Here is a 23084-nt window from a genome sequence, read left to right as displayed (position 1 = left end):
TAGGATGCTCCAGAAAGTAGGAACCATGGCAGAGAAGGCTCTTTGGATCCCAACAGCCAGAGTTCTTTATCTGCCAATATAAGTGGGATGGGATGCACTTAGCAAGATGAGAGTTTATTGGTGACTGGAGACACCTTGTACATTTTTGCATAAAAGAAAAAAAAGCAAACTTATTATTTATGGTTTTGATGATTTGTATGGTTGTTTTTTTGAAAGAAGACCATCATAATGTAACTTTAGAAAGGTCACTTTATAACTGCACTGTATTTAAACTGCTCTAAAAAGCAGAAGCCACTTTATTATCTTTTTTCTTTCTTTTTTATCTCTTTTTTCTTTCTATTCTATTTTTATGTTACTCTTTTTGCACAATTAGTTGTTTTTTTTTTTTCATTTTTACTCTATTTGTATTGTTGTGTTTAATTTTTTTAATTTTTTTAAAATGCAAACTATTCTAACAAAATATAAGTTGGACAAAAAAGAAAAGGGGCCCCCGTGTTGAGAGACAAAAAGAGAGCTCTTGCATAATGTAATTAAATTTTGAGCTATGCTATTTAGTATAATTTTGTTGAAATTGTAATATATTTCTTGGAAACGATGTTGCAATAGCATTGTTTTTAAATGTTATTCAAGGAATTGTTTTGTACTGTTCTTCCTGGAAAGCAAAATTTGACCTAAAAATAGTATAATAGTGCCACCTATTGGGCTTCATGTGAACGTGCAAAAACAAAAACAAAATGGTCTTGTATGTAAAGACAAAGGAAGCAGCAGACATAAACAATTCATCAATACATTTTCTTGGTTTAATGAGGGGTGGGATAGGAAAATAAGATCCTATCCTGCTTTATGATACCAATGAATAAAAATACGGTTTCATTAATCCAGGTAAATGGAATAAAGATCACAAGCTTTCCAAAGAATTTGCAATTGAAAAGAATTTGTGATGAATGGGAAGGAACTTAGACAAAGCAGAATTTTATGGTCTTTATGACATCTCTGCATATTAATTTTTTTTATTTATTGTAGTCTTTCGCTGATAGTGTCTCAAGCAAACCATTGGCAAGGGGGAAATGGTACTAGATTAAAAGGACACAGTTCCCTTTTATATTGCAGCAACTTTTAATTTGATCTATTTTACTTCCTTTCTATACTTTTCTTACTTCCAAGAAAGCCCAGAGCAATTTTCAAGATAAGAAAAAAAAATAAGTAATATTTTTTCACAATTAAAACAACTGTGTTTAAAATCAATAAAAATCAATATTAGAACAAAATATAATGCAGTGTTCTCCTGAAGCAGGCACTACATAAAGAGAATGGGATATGACTGGCTGTTCGTTCTCTAGGAAAGCTAGAGTTTCACAAAGAAATTAGATACTATTCCAGTGGCAACTTGGTAATCTATAACTAGAGTATCCCAGGAAGCCCACTTATACTTAAGTAATGAAAAAGCTGGTTGTTTGGAAGTGCTTTTAATATTTTTTTTGAGGGGGGGAGTATCATGGGATGCTCTAGATGGGGTTATGATGTAAACCAGCAAGGCCATATTATGCCTATCATAAATTGGCAAGTCTTTACCACTGCCCCTTTACACTTATTATTTCTGTTCCTCTACCCTTTAATCTTGTGATGAAGAAACAAGTATGTTTATTTAATTGGTTTTAATCTTAAAAAGATATTCAAATTTTAGGCTATTACCAAATGACAGGAACATCTTAAAATGGAAAATGTTAATTTCAATTTATTTGAAATATTATCACATCTTTCAGCAAAAAAAAATAGTGCTGCTGACAAAAGAACAATTAAAACAAATATTCAAAGTTGGGAATCACAACTCAGAGAGTTTAGCCTTGTCCTGGGCATTCCAGGTAAATTTCACATGGTTTGTTCATTGTTTGACTTATCTTTATTATAATCAAAAGATATTCTTCATAATTTACAATAGATCCATAAAAATATAATAAAGCAATCATAGTATAACTGCAAAAATAAACCAATTCCCAATCAATTGCATCCATTCATATTCCTCTCTGAAATAACTTGTGGATCTTGGATTTTGAAGTTATGGAGCTTCATCACTGGAGGCTTTCAAGAAGAGATTGGACTTCCATTTGTCAAAAATTGTGTAGGGTCTCCTGCTTGGGTGGGGGGTTGGACTTGATGACCTACAAGGTTCCTTCCAACTCTGTTAATCTGTAATCTGTCTTTCCCATAACTAGTCATTATATTGACAATTTAGCATGTATAGAAGGAAACTGAGAAAATATACTACACCAGCATGATTGTTCCATCCCAATAGTCTCTTTATAACTTTTGGGAAAATGAGGTATTTCACGAACATTTATTCTTCGTTTATCATGAATCTTCCTTCAAAGTTACACTGAGATTGCTCCAGGTACTACTTTACGGATGTATGTATATGACTTCCTCAGGGTGACACTCCCATGATGCGAGACCCCACGAGGGAGGATGCACTCCTCGGTCAATTTCTGGGTCTTGGCATCCCAACACAGCACTGTGGCAATGACATCATTCTTCTCATCCCGTCCTCCAGTAATAAACAGTTTGTCATTGCAAGGAGCAATCCCACAACTAGCACATTCATGGTTTAACTGAGTCACAAGGCACCATATATCTTTGAATGGGCTGTAAGAATAGACTGCTTTCATTGCCCCTCCTGGAAAAGGAAGGTGGAAAATTATTATTTTCTAGAAGTGACTGGTTCTTTAATGCATAAAGTGAAACCTCAATTTAACAGACTCCCATTAATTTGGATGCAACAGATATTTGTTTCTAGATATTCCCCCCAAATTGTAGACAACATCACTGCATCTGAAACAGACAATCTACATAAGGTAGTTAAAATTTTGGTTTGTTTATGGTATGTGCAATGATTTTCATCATTTGTGAAATGACATCATTTTGCAACCTATGTAAATCATTGCAAATGATGTACCATGATTTGTGGTTTAATGGACATTTAGGAGTCCATTACATTCAGTGTTGATTGCACTAAGCTTCAGAGCAGTGTAGAGGATTTATGTCTCCCCACACACTACAATATGTAAAAAAAATAGACAATAAAAAGTTACTGTGAGATTAAGGCTGATGTTGCCATAATCTAAAGTAAGTGGAGAAGACCAAAGCCAGGAATCTTGTCTCAAAGATCCTTTCCAGGAAGGTAGATGAGACAGAACAAATCATTATGAAGTCAAAGAAGAAATATTATCTGAAGCAAAGACTTCAGCAAATGTAGCTGCTGGGACTTGTGAATTAACAATCTGGGGGAATAAAAGAGGTGCTGAAGCCCTCCAACTTTTTGAGCCCTCCAACTCTTTTGTCTTCTGAACCAAGACATGGACCTCTAACTAATGTCTGGTAGCTTAGGTGTGTGTCTGAAAGGGTGGGGAGGGGAGAGAGAACACATAAATGTACATAATAATCAGTATAGTTTTACTGCTACTTTAAATTCATTGGGCCTTTATGTATTCCTAAGAAGCTGATACGCTTCAGTGTTCTGTTGAAACTGATTTGTGTTTGTTCCTAAGTATTTCCTGGCTGTTGATGACCAGGGATGTGTGTCTTGTCTTCTCTAGCCACACTGATATGGAAAATCCAGGCAGAAAACATGAGGGACTTACAAGATCAATGTATCTCAACAGACTGTAAGTGAATGACCATAAGCCCATAGGTAACACTATACCAGAGTTTATGATTACAGTGCATACTGGCTCCAGGATGTCTATTGCTCAACTTCCTACCTACATCCTGGTATAAAATGGAATACAAAAACTCCTTGTCCTCTTTTGTGCAAGATATTTAACCACTGATAATTGTTTGGATTTGATCTATTCAAATCAAAATGATATCTGGAAGCATATTAAATACACAACTTTTTTGGCACATGCTACTAGACTGTACATCAATTATGTCCTTGTCTGTGACTTACTGAAAATGTGTATGAAATTATTGTCAAACAATCTTGATTTGTATATAGGAAATGAGAGGAGACATATATGTTATAGACTCACTGAAAAGAAAGCAAAATATTCTTATTTTCTTACATTCAAAAATTCATCTAAAACATTGCATTTTTGTATATATGTAGACACACACACACCCCCCTCATGCTGTACGTTCACTGTAATACATATATAAGCAAGCATCATACTATTACATTACTTTTAAATGATTTCAGTAATACCAATATATTCAGTCTCCTATAGGAGAATCTACTAATAATAAATACTCTAATTAATATCCTAATATATCATTACCGTGTTTCTCATATAATAAGGCTGGGTCTTTTTTTTTTTTTTGAGCCCCCCAAAAAATGGCTAGGCCGTCTTTTCGGGGGTGACTTAATTCCCCCCCCCCCTTGCATCTTCGGGCGGGTGGGCGGCGATGGCTTGGATGTTGACCTCGGCGTTGGTGGGGCACTTCGTATCAGGGTCAACGCAGGCAGCACCATATCTGGGTGTGCCACAAAAGTACTTCCTAACGGCAAGCCCCCCCCACCATTCCCCCCCACCATTTTGCATGTTTTAATATAGGCCTTAATTTGGGGAGAGGGGCTTAATTTCATTTCATGCCTATAAAACATGCTGGGACTTCCTATTGGGGGAGACCGTATTGTTGGATAGTACAGGATAGTACTAACTTTACTATTGTACATTAGCTAACACTAAAATGCACTCTATATCTCTAGAAGTATCTGCATGATCTAATTAAAGAGTATCATAAGTCTGCAGTAAACAAAAATAAGTATAACTATAAAAAGAGTTCTGAATTAAAGAAAATATGCAAAATTATTAAGCATGTTAAAGCAGATATTAAACCTACCCACAACATAGATGTGATCATGAAAAGTTGTAGCATTGATACACTTTGCTTCAACAGGCATAGGTGTTTTCAAGCACCAGTTGTTTGTTGTTGGATCATAACATTGTGTATTGTCAGTAGCCAACTTTCCGTTGGGTCCTCCTCCAATCACATAGAGTTTATTTTTGAAACTGGCTGCTCCAAATGAGCTCACACAGATCATGAGAGGGGTTGCCTTTATTAACATCAAACAAAGTAATTTAGGAATGTGTTAGAATTAATTTTGATTTTATGTGTCTTATTATATTAGGGAAATGGAATATGCAATTGAGTTGAACTTGAAGTCCAAAGTTGAAACATACTAGATGATTAGGAAGAAGAATATTACAATGATAAAGAGAATGAAAAGTTGATTCAAATTTGTGGGTCAGAAAAAACTAATGCAAAACTTGCTGCAGTGTTCATGGGATAAGGAGTCGAAGAAGAAGCATAGATATGAATCTGTGGAATAGGAATTCAAGTCTGTGCTTGCCAATGGAATGACAGAGTGGCTTTGGGCTAATCATCCTGAACCCATTTTTTTCCACAGAAGTAAAACAAAGTAATTCTCAACAGTGTACCAATATGGAAGTTTTTAAAAAGATGTTGGATAACCATTTGTTTGAAGTGCTGTAGGGTTTCCTGCCTAAGCAGGGGGTTGGACTAGAAGACTTCCAATGTCCATTTCAACTCTGTTATCTATTCTATTATTATAATGGTTAGAATAATAAGAATTGTTATTTTTCAACAGAATTGGACTAATTCCGCAGGAATGAATTATATTGCAAAGCATAATAAGTGCCCAGGAGGAATCTAACATAGAATTCTAGAAAATATTTCTTACATAAATGGAAACACCATTTTAAAAGGAAAGAACAGAAAGTTTTTTGCTCATAAATGGAAAATGAGTTTCTTAGGAAACATTTAGCTAAATGTATACGTCTTTGTTTTAATTTAGACCCATGAAAATTGGCACATGAAGTAAAATACACGCACATCTATTTTTGCATTTTCGGTTTTGTGAATTCATACTAACATAAAAGTGGGAAACAGGAATTGAGAGTAATGGTACAACATTACAACACTGTCTATGAGCAGTGCTTTGCTCAGACTTGTGCATCCTCTACGTAGGCTGCATCTAAAAACAGCCTGGGATTTCTGATTTGCTTTGAAGATCTTCACCTGCAAGAGCTGCTACATGGGGTGTGAAAACAGATGTGCTAAGTTCTGTATGTCTCTCTTGTCTAATCTACATTCATACTGCACAGCTGATAATGGAGGATAAAATTAATGTTTTAATACTCTGTGTATCTGCTAGCTAGTTCTACTCTATTATAGATGCAGGCTTAAAAAAAACCGTTTCTGGTGTTGTGTGTGAAAACACTCTGTTTACTTACATTAAATAGCAACAACGTGTTATTTTTGTCCTGTTTTCTATTTCACTAATACTGAAAGTACAGCTGTACTTTACCTCAGACCAACAGTTGTGAAAGGAATCATAAATCTCCACACTGTTAAGTCTTTGTACACCATCAAAACCACCAAGCACATACACTTTGCCACCCAAAACAGCCATTTTGTGCCTCCATCTTCCAACATTCAAATATTCAATTTGGATCCATTTGTTGATGGATGAATTATACTTCCAGACTTCATGTTGTGTTTCTTTTCCTCCTGCAGCAAATAAAAATTAAATTCCACTTTTTTCCCAGATCCAGGACATATTCTGAACAACATTTTTTGTTCATATGCTCTCATTACTCTTGACCATGATACTGTTGTCTGGTTTGTTTGTTTTTTGTTTTGTTTTGTTCATTAAAATTTTAGTCCTCATGCTTAAGAGATAAACGGAACTAATCTCAGAAAGGTCTGACACTTTTTTGTAGAATTTAAGTACATTATGTTTTTAACTGGAATGAAATAACATATTTGAAAAACAGAAGCCTTTTTTATCTATATAGTTTGTTAGATTTATACCTTGCCATTTCTTCAAGAGCCCAAGTGTATATATAGTACTCAAAATATTCAATATTTTTCCACCAAAAAGTATTTTTCCCTTGGTTAAGTGTGTGACTAAAAGATGTCCAGTAAAAGTTTGTGGGAGAGAGTGGATTTAAACCTCAGTTTCAGTTTGCCATATTCTTTACATGCCTGCACTTAGAAATGACAAACTTTTTGATCCAGGACGCTGTACTGTCTTATAAAAATGTTTCCAACATCTGAAAGGTGCAGATGTGACATAGAAGTGACCTATCGGTTCCTTATTTTTGATCTGGGAGAGGATCTGGGAGCTTTAAGATGCTAAATAGATACATCTATTTTGCACTGAAACATCACAAAATATAGGGCTACGAAATAATAAGTGGCTGATGACCAACAGGTTCTCTATCCATTGCCATCACCTCAACAATCTACACTGCATAAGAAGCAAAAGATTTGTTTCATACTATTTTTGTTTGCCCTTATAATTTTATCTATTAATGCTATGTAATGTTTTGGATTTTATTTCCAAAACATAGGATTAATGAGAACCCAAATGTAGCTACTGTGTACTTCAAAATAAAAGTGGCCAGATGAAATATTTGCAGATGCTAAAACATATTTTGGAGATCAAATTAACATCTATGCCCCATAGACCCAGGGCATACAATAAGACTCCTTGCCATTCTACTCATCTCACATTTTAAATAAACCCGGATAAATGTGGGGTCTGAATAGGAACTATACCAAAGGAGGGAGGGGGGGAAGGAGGGAAGGAAGGAAGGGGAAAGAGATGCCAACAATGCTGCTGCAACATCTCCTTTCCAGCTGCTTCAAATCAGCCTTGCTCCAGCAGCAGGGCCTCTGCACAAAGTGCCAAGGGCACGGGGGCACCAAATGACAGCCCAATGCCCGTTACAGGGCACCAGGTTATGGGAAGAAGTCTATCCAGTTACAACTTCATGAAACTGTGAATGTAGGAGAATGAAGCACCAGAAAACCGCAGCTGCCATGTAGCCTGACTTGACACACTGAAAGCAAAAATATTTACATAAAGGCACCTTATAGGTCAGCAGCACTCCTGTTAAACAGCATGGTTTCTTCTGGAAGTAAAGCCTTTGGAATCTCTGATGGCTTCCCCAGAGATGCTTCCCTGGGGAAGTGGATCAGAGAGTTCAGCTTGCATCTGTTTGCTTGCTTGCTTGCTTTTGTTAGTTAACTATTTAGTTCTATGATTCTTCTTTTCAAAAAAAAAAAAAGGCAGGGGAGGAGGAAGAGAGAGAACAAATTATTTCATTCCTTACCTGATATGTAGACTTCATTTCCTAGTGTAATACAAGCAAACTCCACCCACTTTTTATTATCACTTTCTAATTCTTGTTCTGTGTTCGGCAGTTTTGCCACTTCCAAACGACTGCGTCTCAGAGGATCAAGGCAAGTTACTTCTGATACAAATTTTTCATCCTTTGTGCAACCGCCTATGATCATAAAAACCTCAGACTGGAATTCATGCATTCTGGGCTTTGTTCTTCCTGAAATCATCTAAACAAAAACAAAATTATTATTGTTGTTTGATATTGTTGTTAAAATCTAGCAACTAACAATCACTTTCCCCACCTTCAAATATATATTCAGTTCATGGATGCACATGTTTGTAGAGACTAGAAGGGGACATTTGGTCCTGAGGTCAAGTGACAGAACTCTATAACTGGGTGGGGTTAATTTACTTACAATTTCCCCTTTATGATGTATAATAAGTATAATTTGTTAGCAATTTTTGAAGATGCTCTGAGCCCTCTGAGCACCATTATTCTAGCCTTTAAACACATTATACATCAAAGAGGTGATAAGGAATTCATTCATAAATATAATAACAGATTTTTCAGGTAAAATTGTAAATAATAACCCAAAAATCCTATGACAATTTAATAACAAATTACTGTCAGCAATTGTACAATTTTAGGGAGAAATATAAAACTGTGTGGCTACAAAATATTTTAATGTTCCAGGAGCTATATGAGCTTCTGAATATATGAATATATCTCTGATTTAGAACAAAAAAGTTTGTTGAAGGCCATGAAGCCATTATCCATGGAATTAATATTACCACATGTTTACTCACCTCATTTCCTGATAGATGGTACATTCTGGCTTCCTGAAGCAGAGGAAAGACATCAGGACATTGTCTGATGAGTGGATCTGCTTCAACAGTGTTTACAAAATACCAAGGATCCAGAAGAGGTAAACGCACACTCTCGAGGATATATGGGAGAAGTGGGAGCCTGTCCACTGTTTTGTAACGCACCCACTTCATAACTATCTGAAATACTTGAGCTTCTTCAGTGACACAGAGGTCATCACTTTTTAGCATGCTATTTAGAATGTCTGTAGGCAACTCACAGACCTCATCATAATTCACCACTTGTGTAAAATTCTGGACAATATAATTCTCGACTTGCTGCTTCAATGTATCAAGGGAATGAGTATCGGCCAGCCTGAGAATCCCAACACAGTTTTCTGGGTGTAAAGCTTCTTTAAGGAAACGGGAACAAGCTTCTATCATGCGCAAAAACTGAAAGCATAGGAGAAAAATGTCATATAGACCTATTTTCTTGTCTTTTTTTCACTGCTCTTGAAAAACCCTAAGAACATGAGGAATAACATTGGTTGATGTGAAAAATGCCCAAATTCTTATCTTACAATTTCTGCCCATTGTTTCTTTTAGGTATAGTAGTTCAAGTTTGTGCATGTTTCAGTTATGTGGTAGCAATCCATGACTGAAACATTTTCTTCTCACTGTTGACCTTGACAATATTTTGATACAGTTCAAGGGCAACGAGATAATCAGCAGCCAGGCAAGTCTTAGCAACCATCTGGAAGCATTGAAGTAGAGTCCTATATCTAAGAATATAAGAAGAGTGCCCATAGATTAGGCCAAAAGCTTATTCTTTGTAAAGCAATAGCCAACCAGATATATCCTAGAACTTCACAAGTTCTAGTGAACAAGCAGTAAAGGACAAGGGTCTTCTTCCACAGTTATTTATTAAATGCAACTGATACGATGCCTTTGATTCTGGTCCACCTCAAAACGGTTAATGATTGCATATCACTCTGCTAAATAGCAAGCTGTATGTTTTGCATTCAATGGTAATTGCTACTTTTCAACAAACATTTAATATTTTATATTATAATGAATGCATGCAAATTAATCTCAGTAAAATACCACAAAAGACAAGAAATGACACTGCTGAAGGTAAATTACTGATTAAATTACTAAATTACTACTGATGGTCCTCTGAACTAGCAAGTGTTTTGACCCAGTTGTTTAATGAGGGCAACAATTATGTTGCTATAAAAGATACTCTATGTACTCCTGAAATTAAGAAAGTGGGAGTAATTTATTTTGATTATTTTCCAAATATTCTGCTGATAACCCTCAGTAATATTACCGAAATGCACATTTAAGGGGTTAGAATAAATAATTAACAATCCTACTTACCCAATATTATTAGTGCAATAAGATTAATAATACAATTGTTTGGGATATATATTAATTATCATTAAAATAAGCAATCCAAAAGTAATAATAGTACAGAGGTTAATTTGTTTACATTATACTGAATTCATAATTTAACACAATGATTTAATACATTGTGGAAGCTATCAAACTATACAAAAAGAAAAAAAATTACCAAATGAAGGCGAATATAAATGTCCTAGGATAATGTTGCAGGGTCACCAGGACCAACACTTTGCCACCTGAGCTTTCAGACTCATGCTGGGCCCATCTCTCTAGCTCTAGAGAGAAGTTCCCTAAAAATGGGCTTGGGCACGAGTCCAAAAGCTTGAACTACAAAACCTCTGGTTGCAGTGACTGATCAAGATTGGATTCTGAAAAAATGTTACCATATCTGGATCATGCTGGCAAATAGCAATAGCACTTAGACTTATATACTGCTTCACAGTGCTTTTTACAGCCCTCTCTAAGTGGTTTATAGAGTCAGCATATTGCCCCCAACAATATGGATTTTCATTTTACCCACCTTGGAAGGATGGAAGGCTGAGTCTTGAGCTTGAGCTCACCTTGAGCCTGGTGAAATTTGATCTGCCAAATTGCAGGCAGCCTGCAGTACTGCATTCTAACCATCTGTGCCATCTGCTAAATATCCATCCTGTTACTCTAAAAGCTATCAGCATTGGAATCAGCCTGGCTATAAGGCTGAACTATACAACCATGTCAAGTATAAATGTTGGAAGATAGTACTGGCATCTTGCTGGCCATTTCTTAATACCTTCCACCAAATGTCCTCCACTGAGGTACCAAGTTGTATGTATCACACACTATTTGGTTACCCTCAGATATCAGGAATGATTCTATCTTCTTCCTAATATTATGGTAAGATTCAACCATCAATATAGTAAGGTTATATGCACATGTTGAGTCTAGTGTTGGTTCAAGTGGTTTTGAAGAGTTTGATGATGCCTCTTCACATTTCATGCAAGTAAAACTGGGGAGAGGACAGTTACCTTCAGTGATCCATTAAGGGAAGAGCTATTCTGTCTTCCCACTTCCCCCTTTTCTCAGGTTGCACTTCATGAAGCAACTGCTTAATTCTGCTTAATAATAAAAGTGTCATCTTGTATTGTAAAACATGTTAAGCAAGTCCTTGTAATACTACATTAGTTTCTCCCTAACAGCTGATGAAATCTCAAAATTGTTTTTGGTTTGCTGCACATAAACTGGTTACGTGTTTAAAACCCATCATGGTTTTTAAAAGTAATTAAAAGTAAAAGAGAGAAGTGAAAAACCAGAAACAGTTTAATAAGGTATGTAGATTTTTTAAATTATTCACAGGAGAATCTTATGTTCTGAACCATGTCCTGTTGACACAGTTACATTGCTTACACAAACTGAAAATTAACAGACTCGGTCTATAAACCACTTGTTTCCTGTTTTTTGAGATACATGTATGGAAATATTTAACTTAGTATTTCTAATGAATATCCATCTGATGTTGCATAATTGATCATATCAGATACATTTGTCAAATAGTAATGATTTTAGCTAGACTATTACTTAATGAGACAAGAATTATATAGTTGTTCTGTTCAATTCTGCAAGAGAAAGCACTGATGTACCTTCTTCCATTGTGAGGTAGGAAATTCAAAAAATCTGAAATAAACTTACTAAAGGAAACTTGTCATCTGAAAACAAGTAAAACTAAATGCCTTTTCCAAAGTAGCTCTCCAAAACAGAAAATCTGTAGCCTCAGCCCAGTTATGGCCTCATTTACTATTCCCATAAAAATGTTATATTGTATGTGTCCCCTGGCTACTCGAAGTGTGCCCTCATATGTACTGTGATACAAAGATACACAACTCCCATGTGATACACTGTTGTGTATCTTGTGTACCTTGTGATACACTGCTCCTATCCTAAGCTTGCTAGTTTTGTGTGTTGAAGGCCAAAATAGAGTTTATTTTTATTCACTTTTTACTCTTCAATTTATATCTTCCTTCCCAGTTAGTACGTACATTACTTTTTCCACCAATTTTCCTCACAACAAGCCTGTGACATTGTGATCAGAGAATGTGACTGACCCAAAATCAGTCATGAGTTTCCCTGACTGAGAATGGACTTCCAGTCGGGGCACCACCAAATGTTAATGTTAGAGGTCTAATGCTTCACACACACACACACACACACACACACACACACACACGGCATTGATCTATTACCTCACAAGGTTCTAGTCTGTCTTCTATGCTTTATAACATTTACACCTACCACTTATAATTTATTTCCAGAGGAGTATGTTTTCAGTATGCTGATAACATTCAGCTGTTACAGTTCAGTACTCTGCTGACAATTAGTGACCTTGAACATGCCTAAGCTTAGTTGGGCTGGATGAGAGAGAAGAATTGACATTCATCCCAGACAAAGTAGAGGTCCCTAAATGGGAAAGAAAAAGCTGAATACTGGAATTTATATGCTGTTGGTTCTGGGTGTGATCATGCCAACAGACTACGTTACCTGTGGTCTTGCTATCTGCTGTTATCTCATGTAGTCACAGTTAATAAATATAGTATGGACATAATTTGTTTATACAGCATATAAGCAGTTTCTTTTGTTTTGGAAGACAGTTCTGTCCTTCTGTTTTTCATATGCACAATTCATATCCAGATTCCACCCTAATATTTCCTAGCAATCCTATAAATCTGTAGCATTCTGGCCTTTTATGTTATTGTGTCACTGCATATTGTTTCTTTCACAGTGAAAATAAACTAGAAAATAAAAGTACTAAATCTGAGATGGGAGATACCCTTATTTCTGGGGGGTTTTTTTACTACTGCATTTTGGTGATTTGGAGAAAGAGTTTGGGCTCTACAGCCCACCATAATTATACACATAATTATACACATAATTTACCCATAATTATGCACTGGAACATAATATCCAGATAAAGAGGTCCATCCCCATCCTCCAGAAGGAACAGTTTCATAATTAAAAATATTTTTTGATCTATCACTATCACTAGATTTTCAGGCATGGTGAGAATGTTCTCCCAATTATGGCTAATGAGTCTATTGTGATCCTTCCTCAGTAATCCAGACTTAGCAACATTTAATTATACTTTGGTTGCAACTTGTAACATCATTTCAATGTGCTTGAAAAGCTTCCAGAAAGTGCAATACAGTTGCACAATACACAATTCAACAGTTAAGCTGATGACCTATGCAAGGTATAGAAATCACACAATTGGTACTGATCTTTAAAGCCCTTATGACAGAAATGTCTCTCTCACTATGAACATGCCCAGTTACTCAAATCAACAGAAGGGCCCCTTTTGAAGGTTCCTGCATGATACAAAGCTACAAACTGAACTTCTCAGGGAGATTCCACAGCTTGAGCTTTTCCACAAGACTTCCTTTTTCCACTCCCAGGAGATATTCTTGGTGTTTACTCTCTTATATGGTGAGAAATGTTAAGGGGTTGGACTAGGAGTTAAAAGTTTCAGGTTTAAGTCCAACATCAAATGTTCACTGGATGATTTGGGGTAAATTATTTTGCCTTAACTTAATTTATGGCACAATGTAATTGTTATGGGGAAAACTAGGTCTTCAACTACACTTAGATATAAGCACATGCCAAATAACAGATTAACAGAATTGGAAGGGACCTTGTAGGTCATCTGGTCCAACCTCCTGGCCAAGCAGGAGACACTACACCATTTCTGACAGATGGCAATCCAGTCTCTTCTTGAACGCTTCCAGTGATGAAGCTCCCACAACTTCTAAAGGCAAGCTGTTCCATTGGTTGATTGCTCTGTCAGAAAATTTCTCCTTACTTTCTGGTTGAATCTCTCCTTGTTCAGTGTCCATCGATTATTTCTTGTCTGGCCTCCAGGTGCTGTGGAAAATAGTTTGACCCCCCTTCCTCTCTGTGACAGCCCCTCAAATATTGGAACATTGCTATCATGTCTCCCCTGGTCCTTCTCTTCACTAGACTAGCCATGCCCAATTCCTGTAACCATTCATCATATGTTTTAGCCTCCAGTCCCTAATCATCTTGGTTGTTCTTCTCTGCACTTTTATACTCAAAATAAAAATAATGTTCCCAGTATTTGAGAAGTTGGTAAAAATATCGCTCTTCTACCAGGCTTTTGTTAATTTATTTTAATATAATATTTGTTTTACCAATAAGTTAATTGGATTAATGCAGTTTTAGTTTAAAGTTTATATTTTTGCTGCGGCAAACTGCCTTAATTGCCCACTGGATGAAAAACCAGGATATAAATACCATAAGAAATAGTTAATACCATAAATACTACTACTTCCCTCTAAGGATCTTTTACTTCTAAGAATTTTTGATTTGTATTAATCCCAAAGGTAAAATTAATAGAATACTAGTGCTAATTAATTCTGCTTGAGAGGAGAAAACTTTAGCCAGCTTCACCATAGGTCACCAGCTAGTAAACCACAGGAAGAAACTGGAAAGCTGTACAGGACAGTTTCCAGGGACTTTTTCCAGAGAATCTCACCTCTTCCTCCCTCCATATCCCAAAACTGGAATTATTGTTTTATTAAATAAACAACTACCTATCCAGCAATATTTTAAAGAATGTATAGTAAACAGCCATTATTTGGCTATGCTTATAAAGGCTACGGCTTAAATAAAATTAACTCATAGCTTAATCTTAATATGTGTTTTGGCCCTACATATATTTTCCATTAACTGCATGCATTCACTAACCTGAAAAAGGCTGGCAGCTTCAAGAACTTTCTGCACATTTTCCTTGGTAATCAGCACTTTACTGGTATATGTATAGTCCAAAAGAATCTGCATTATTTCTGCATCAACTCCCTTAATAACTATTTTTTCTTCATACTTTTCTTTTAAGTCATTGCAAAACATTGCCCTAAAGGAGAAAAATGGACAGTTCAGTAAATCTGGAAAATCCAGTCAGTCCACAAAAAGTTCTGGAAATAAGTTCAATATCACTTAAACTATTTCACTTATACCAGAGCAGGACATCAGTGGAACACATGGAATTTTAATTTCTGTGTAACCAAACAAATATTCTAATAATTAGCCAAAGCTATGGTTCACTAATATCTCAGAGCAAAGAGATTGTACTTTTATTTTGATTGAACAAAAAATTAATAGTTATACCAATCTAGGTGATTTTATTTCAATTTTCATAATGCCTTTCCCAAAGGAGTGGGCATTGCAGCAGCAGTGTAAGGGGGTTTTCATTTTGGTTTGACAAAATAATTATATTATAAACATTAATAACAGAATAAGAGAGGTGGAAGATACCTTAAAGATCTCTAGTCCAAATCCTTGCTCCATCAGAAAACCCCATTCCATTTCAAACAAATGGTTTTCCAATCTCTTCTTAAAAGGATAGGAACAAGTGTAGGAACAAGAAACAAGTTTATTTTTGGGGCCTTCCACTATTTAATACTGTATCTCTTTCAATAATCTGGAAACTACATTACTTCAGGTGGGTGACCAATGATCATTATTAGTCAAAAGAAAATTTGTGCTTTGTTATATGTAGACAATGTTGCTCTTTCACATACCACATTGGGCCTGAAATGACTACTTGAGGCATTAGTTAAATTTGGCCAGAAAAATCAATTCAAATTAACCATGATAAAATTAAATGTTGGGTTTTGATTTAAAAAAAAACTACACATGGAAAATTCAAGATCATGAAATGACAGAAGTAGAAAATTTTAATTATTTGGGCATTTTATTTAATCCTGGCAACATCATTGAAAGGCATTAGTTCAAAATAGCAAAGCAAAATACAGAGGCAGTTTGGTCTGGTGGTTAAGACACCAGCCAGGCTAAAAGCCAGGAGACTGTGAGTTCTAGTCCTATTGTAGGAATGAAAGCTGGCTGGGTGACATTGGGCCAGTTACTCTCTTTCAGCTCATAAATTTAGGCTCACTTGTTGCAACTAATAGATGATCTGGAAAAAAAAAAAAAAAGGGAACCGAACCTGCAGAAAACACTAAGAAGAAAACAAAAAACTCAAAGCACATTCAGCTGTATTACTCTGATGGCTTCAATATTTTATTTAAAAAATGGGGCATTTGTTCCTCAAAAATGCAAAATATTATATCTCAAATTTTATGTGGAACATCAGACTGAGTTACATTTACCAATAACATAGCCCAACTGCAAGTAAAACTTTTAATACCTCCTTTAGGTATTCCAAGTAGAATTCCAGAGATTCTGTTGTTCTCTGGAAACCAGGCAATGTTGATTGAAACAAAGTCTTTGCTAAGCCTACAGCATTAAGTTTTGATTACAAACATATTTTATAAAAACAAGAAAGGATTCATGAAATCCCAAATGATTAAATAGAGGTTGAACAGGTGACCTACAAGATTAGTCAGATTGGCACTGATCCTGATGATTTATTTTCCAGAGGTCCATGAGCATATAATTATATTAAACAAAAAATTATGGAATAATTCAATACATAAATTAATGGCTAAACCAAATTTCCATGTTCACTTGTAACTTTTAGAATTAATGACAGATATAGATTCAGCTCCTTATATAACTTAATAATTTATGTTTAAGTAAATACAGAATTGTCTTTTCAAAAGCCAGATTATATATAATACATCTTGCCATCAAATATGCTACACATTAAATTGCAAAAAAAAACCCTTCTCTCAAAGATTTTGCCTCTATAATGGATTGATTTTGAAACAGTGAAACATATTTTATCATACTGTGAATTTCATGAGAACTTTTTCCAGGATGTTATGTGGTCTATTTATAAAATCAAGCCCAGGAATAGATACTGATGTGATAAAATGTTACCTGCAGATAAAAATTCTAAAATTGCAGAGGCAACTATATGATTTTTAATCAAGACTACAAAAACATGGTTTTAAACCACATTTCCATGTTGGAATTATAGGTGTTTCATGTAATAAAAATATTTGTTAAACGGTTTTATCTAATGTCCAAATTTTAGATTACATTCATAACTTGCCTTTGGGCCATAAATAAATACTAATATTAACAATAATATTTTATGTCAATGCTACACTTTTAACACCAAGTTTACAATAAGCTTATTATAAATATTATACCAATAATGAAAAGGAGCAAGAGCTTTATCTTCTGCTAGATTCTTTAATGTGGAATTTAGATATTATTATTTTTCCAAAGTATTTCTTTGTGGAAGTCAATAAATATTCAAGCAGAAATGACTGAGTATATTGAGTTCCTATTTTTGTTCATGTCCTAAAGTTTTAAAAGTTATTTTGAGAAATTATAGAATGTCTGGGAGGAAGAGATACCTACTTTCTAAGCTGTGATCTATATTTTGTGGCAGATAAATTCCTTTTAAAAAAGAAAATTTAAAATATTACAGGCAATCCTGGATAAGTCCCTCCCCAAACGTGTTTTACAGCTTTTAGATCTTTGTAAGGTCTAACTCGGCATTTTATTGGCATTTTATTGAACATGATACAAAGACTTTTCAGTTTTTCTCATGTTTGTTTTGTCAAAAATATTACCATACATCTTGTATTCACAAATGAAGTTTTTCCCTAAATAGAACAAGGAATTGGAATGCATAGATGATGACCAAAAGTACTTTACATTTTGATGATTCTATAACACCAGAGCTATTTTCTCTAGATAAAAAATAAAACAAAGGGGGGAAATCCAGCAAATTTTCTGAGAGGAATTTCATTGAATGTATACTTAGAAAGTCCTACCTTATTAACAGAGAATAATTATTGTTAGCATCTAATACAAAGTCATTCCTGTCAGTGATTCTAGATTAGGGATTTGCAGCCTGCATATTTATTAGGCTAGGCTTTAAAATGATAAAAATGAGTAATGCTGATAATTTAACTACTATATCTAAAACAAACAAATAAAAACTCCACAGATAATTTCATCACCAGGAAAGGGATAATAATGACACTATATGTTGGAAAAGCTTGTAAGTTTTTAATTTCCTTTTCCTTTTTGAGTCTTGCGTAAGACTCTGTTTGTTAGATTTAATACTGAGCCAGTTTGTGGTTAAAGAGATCAGAGTAGAAATCAGGAGACTATGTGTTCTAGTTCCATTTTAGGCACAAAGTCAGCAGGATAACTTGGGTTAATCACTTTCTTTCAGCCCTAGGAAGGAGGCAATGGCAAACCACTTCTAAAAAAATCTTGCCAAAGATTTAAACTGCAGAGACCAGTCCAGGTAGTTACCAGGATTCACCCAGGAGTTTGATTCAAAGACACACACAAAAAAAGATCTGGGTTGCAAACATACAATACAACATTCGCTATAAATGTGTTCTAGCACCATCGCAAATACAAAATTTTGGGAAACATATAGAATACAGGTAGATTTAAATCAAGGATGTGAAAATGTAGTTTTATCCTCCTATTTGCTAAGTTGATAGAGGTTTGTACAATCCAGTGGTCTTATTTTAAATATCTACCTTACCTAAAATAATTGCTTGCTGCTGCAAGGACCACACGGTGGCACGAAAAATGCATGCTGCCAACACACAGGGTAACGTCTGTGAGAGAGTTTTCTAGACGGAGATTCTCCAAGCCATTCTGTAGGACCATGGATAAGCCTGTGTCATTAAATTTTACCCTTTCATTCAGAGAAACTTCCACAAATTCTGCCATGTCCCTGGTACATTCATTTTCCAATGGCAATACAGTTTGTTCCTCCAAGTCCTTCTTCACCATGTCCCCCATGTTTGATCACTTAGCACCATGTCATGCCATTGATACTTCAATTAGAGATACTCTCTCAGCCTTAGACAAGTCATGCTGCAGATGTAAGACGGATTTCCTGTGAGGGCCTCCCCACTTATCTACAGCTGTCACACTCACATAACAGGAAGCCTTGCACTTTCTCATCCTGTTAACACAAACAAAGTCAGTTGTTTTCTAAATCTTACATATTTCAAGTATTCATATACTTAAAGATGACTTTCATATGCCTTTAAATATGAGAAAACTGTAATTTATAGCAAATAGTATTAAAATTGTTTTCACTTTTTTTTGCAGGTCATTGAAATTTATTGTCTGGATATACTGTATTAAACCTTTTAAACATCAAACTTGACCACATGTATAAGGAAATGTATAGTGAAAATAAATTTTGTATTTATCAGTGTTTTAAATTTAAATAACCGGAAATTAAATACAATGTTTCTCATTAGCGTATGAATGTCAACAGTATCATATTCAGGAAATCTATATATTAACTTTTAAGAGATAATAAATTAGTTTAAAAATTATAAAGGGGAAGTCATTTCTTTTTTTATACTATATTCTTTTTTCTTTCCTAATTTCTTCTTTTCTGCATTTTCTATCTTTTCTTTTTATTCTTTCTTTTAGTTTGTATTAATTTTTATCTTTCAATTGTAATTTTAATAAGAGTATAAAAAGGATATCTATATATTAAATACAGCTGGATTTTTCAGTTCATATTTATTTTATATATGGGTTACCATCTAAAGTCATGTTTCATTTAAAGTAATCCTAGTATTATATTGGTAATATATATCAATGCCAGCCATAATATCAATGCAATACATAAAGTACACTGAAATAATATTGGCAATATTAAAAAGAAAATGCAATCTATGTTCATTCTATGCTAATGTGCTTTCTACAACTGAGGAATCATCTGCATGTCTTGCTAGCCCCAGTAAAAGAAACATATCAATCTTTTTTTTGAGGAATATACTCATATAGGCATCCTCAAACTACCCATTGTCCACCTCAAAGTGACCTTCACTTTGTTATTTTTCACTGCCCTTCAAAAATGTATGTTTTTTCACCTCTGTTATTATAAACAGTGGCAAGTGGTCAGTTTATGGCAAATCATTTGGTAAGTCTGAAGAACGTCACAGGCCTTTGCCACTGGTTTTAGGAATATTGCCTTTTGGCTGTGGAACAGTCAGATCTCTGTCATTGTGCCAAAAAGCCATGGGATTAGAAAGGGAGCCTTGCCCATAACTTTTCCTTTCCTTTTCCTGTCTTCCATTGGTGGGAAGGGGAAGAGAAGGATGATTCCTTTGAGTTTCCATGGCCATAAACTGCTACCAAAGGAGGTATTATCTGCCCTACTTCTTTTTTCACCTATTTTTGGTGTGGACAGAAGTTCTACTAAAGCAGAGTAAGGTTGAAAGTATGGTCCAAACTTAACTTTAACTGTCATAGTGCTACAAGGTCCAGCACTGAATACCTGAACTTTAGCATTACTGTATAGAAGAACAGTGAGTCATTCTTTTTATGTCTTAGGACCTGAGGCTTCTTTAAGATAATAACTACTTTCTCGTCAAGGCCGTTACATCAAATGGAGACTGCCAATCTGAACCTCAGACTGCATGGAGATTTCCTTGCCTTTGTTTTTTTATCTGCAATCATCCCTTGTACTGGTGTAGAAATGTCTTCGTGAAGTTCCCTTTCCACAGAAACTTTCCACATGATTCAAAGGCTCCAGAAGGCAAAATACACAAGTTGCAACTACAACATTTAGGAGAAGTCTATAGCAGGTAATGTCATTTTTAATCCACTCATCACAGCATGGGTTTATTAAAAAAGACATGCTTCTGACAATATTTGCCTGGTGATATGTATTTTTGACATCACAGCAGATAAATTAGAATCAGATCTAATTTTTGGGATGCTGATCTAGATTGAATTTATGAAGTAGGTTCTAAGAAGATAGGTATCTGTACCATCTTTTGTTTCCTGAATTACAATTTTGTGTCTTCACCCAATATTGCTTTTTGTTTTGTTTTAGTGCCTTTGAGTCAATTTTGACTCCTAATGATTGCCTGGACAAGTTCTAGCCTGGTGCTTTACACCAAACTAACTTTCTTCACTCATTGTCTAGAATTACTAGAAATAGATTTATTTCTTCATATATCATTATTATCCAACAAGGATACCTCTTATCTGTATAAAACTCCAATTTGGTTCTTGAATCATCAACCTTTTTTATTAAGAGAATCTCAAATTATTAAGAATGCAGTGATGCTCAACAGTGTGCTTATATACTGATTGTATGTCTATCCTTAATTATTATGCAATACATTAAAAAGCTTATTGAAATTGTAAAGCAATATGGTTTAATGTTAACTCTCAAAGAATGGTTAAAAAGGGATAGACAAAGATGTTTATGTCAGTGTAAGAAATTGAACGTTTCTTTAACTCATCAGATCTGGTCTTCTCCAGCTACGGGCTTGCTTTGGTTTTAAATCATTGTGTATGTCAATATAATATTGGGAAGAAATACTAAAGGATATCGAATTTGCCATCTCATGCTTTGTCTCTCGAGTGTGTAGTACAACAAAAAGGAACATCAAAGATCTAGATTTTCCAGATTCTATTTGTTTATGGATATTGGATTTTTTAACAAATCGTCCACAAAGAGTTAAACTGAATGATTATACTTCTACTGTCAAGACACTTAGCATTGGCACTCCACAAGGTTGTGTCCTTAGTCCACTACTGTTCTCCATCTATTCATCTGATTGCACAAATAAACATCCCAACAATAGGATAATGAAATTTGCAGACGATACTACGCTTGTAGGACTTATTTCTGGGGATGATGAGTCTGCATATCGGGATGAGGTATTACAGCTATCCCGCTGGTGCAAAAATAATAATCTTCTATTTAATATTAAGAAGACTAAGGAGGTTATAGTGGACTATAGGAAAAAGAGCAGACATTCAGCCACTGTATATAGAGGGAGTTCGTGTGAACAGGTGGTTGAATGTAAGTTTCTCGGGACCATCATTACAAATGACCTGACCTGGAGTGCAAACACCGCTGCTTTAATTAAGAAGGCACAACAACGGTTGTATTTACTAAGGATTCTTAGGAAACAACAACTGGCTGAGAGTCTATTGACTACCTTCTATCGGAGTTCAATTGAAAGTATATTATCCTACTGTCTCTGTGTATGGTTCTCGAGCTGTACAGTGGCAGAGAAAAGGCAATTCAGAGGGTGATCAAGACGGCCCAAAACATCATTGGCTGCTCACTCCCTCTTTGGAAGAACTGTATAGGAATAGATGTAAGAGGAAGATACTTAACATATTGAATGACTTCTCTCATCCGGGACATCAGCTCTTTGAACTATTACCATCAAGAAGGAGATTTAGGGTATTAAGAACAAGGACAACCAGATTTAAGAACAGTTTTTATCCAAGTGCAGTTTTGAGTCTGAATGCAGGGTTATAAGATTTTTGTGGAGTCTAATGGCTGAGAGTAGTGGGGTATTTACATTTTTAAATTGTATAGAGATTATTGTATGGTTGGTTGTGGTTAGTTTAATTTTTTTTTCTTTTTTAGTGGTGTTTGTCGTTTTACTTGTGGAAGAGCACCTCATTTCGTTGCACCCGCTTGCGAGTGTAATGACAAATAAATTCTTATGTCTTGTCTTAAATAGAAAGCAGCTTTCTCTCTTGATTTCAAGGATCCAGAATATAAGTTTATCTTTTTTTTAAAAGTCTCTTTATTCTAACAATGAGAAGATGCAATGTGTGTCTCCAGTGTTGATTTAATAATAAGTGAAGGAGTGAATTTATTTTGTTTCATCATCTGTATTAGATTTTTTTCCTGTTAATTAGTTTTCTTCTTTGGACACTATTTAGCTTATTTTAATCATTACATTATGGTAGATTTTCTTTCTTCACTATATAATCAGTTATTTTATAGCGCTGTTTTTTT

The 23084-nt window shown here is 35.0% G+C and overlaps 1 protein-coding gene across 2 annotated transcripts; it reads right to left on the bottom strand.

The window, feature by feature from the left end:
• Window positions 1-1709: 1709 nt before the first annotated feature.
• Window positions 1710-19210, bottom strand: KLHL6 (kelch like family member 6). Of its 2 annotated transcripts, none has more exons than XM_026680340.2 (7): window positions 18822-19210; window positions 15089-15254; window positions 8957-9406; window positions 8139-8376; window positions 6326-6528; window positions 4837-5050; window positions 1710-2671 (listed from the first exon to the last, which is right to left on the bottom strand). In XM_026680340.2, the coding sequence occupies exons 1-7, from the start codon at window positions 19082-19084 to the stop codon at window positions 2370-2372; spliced, it is 1836 nt and encodes a 611-aa protein (XP_026536125.1). In that variant the 5' UTR covers window positions 19085-19210; the 3' UTR covers window positions 1710-2369. The 2 variants fall into 2 exon arrangements, with proteins under 2 accessions (XP_026536125.1, XP_087820877.1); XM_087964751.1 differs by having other exon boundaries at window positions 18977-19197.
• Window positions 19211-23084: the final 3874 nt, after the last annotated feature.

This window comes from Notechis scutatus, chromosome 4, assembly GCF_049901735.1.
Source record: "Notechis scutatus isolate UNSWTSFEM ecotype Mainland chromosome 4, rNotScu1.2, whole genome shotgun sequence".
NCBI lineage: Eukaryota > Metazoa > Chordata > Lepidosauria > Squamata > Elapidae > Notechis > Notechis scutatus.
Note: the sequence above shows the minus strand (reverse complement) of the source record. Positions and strands in the feature narration are given on the sequence as shown.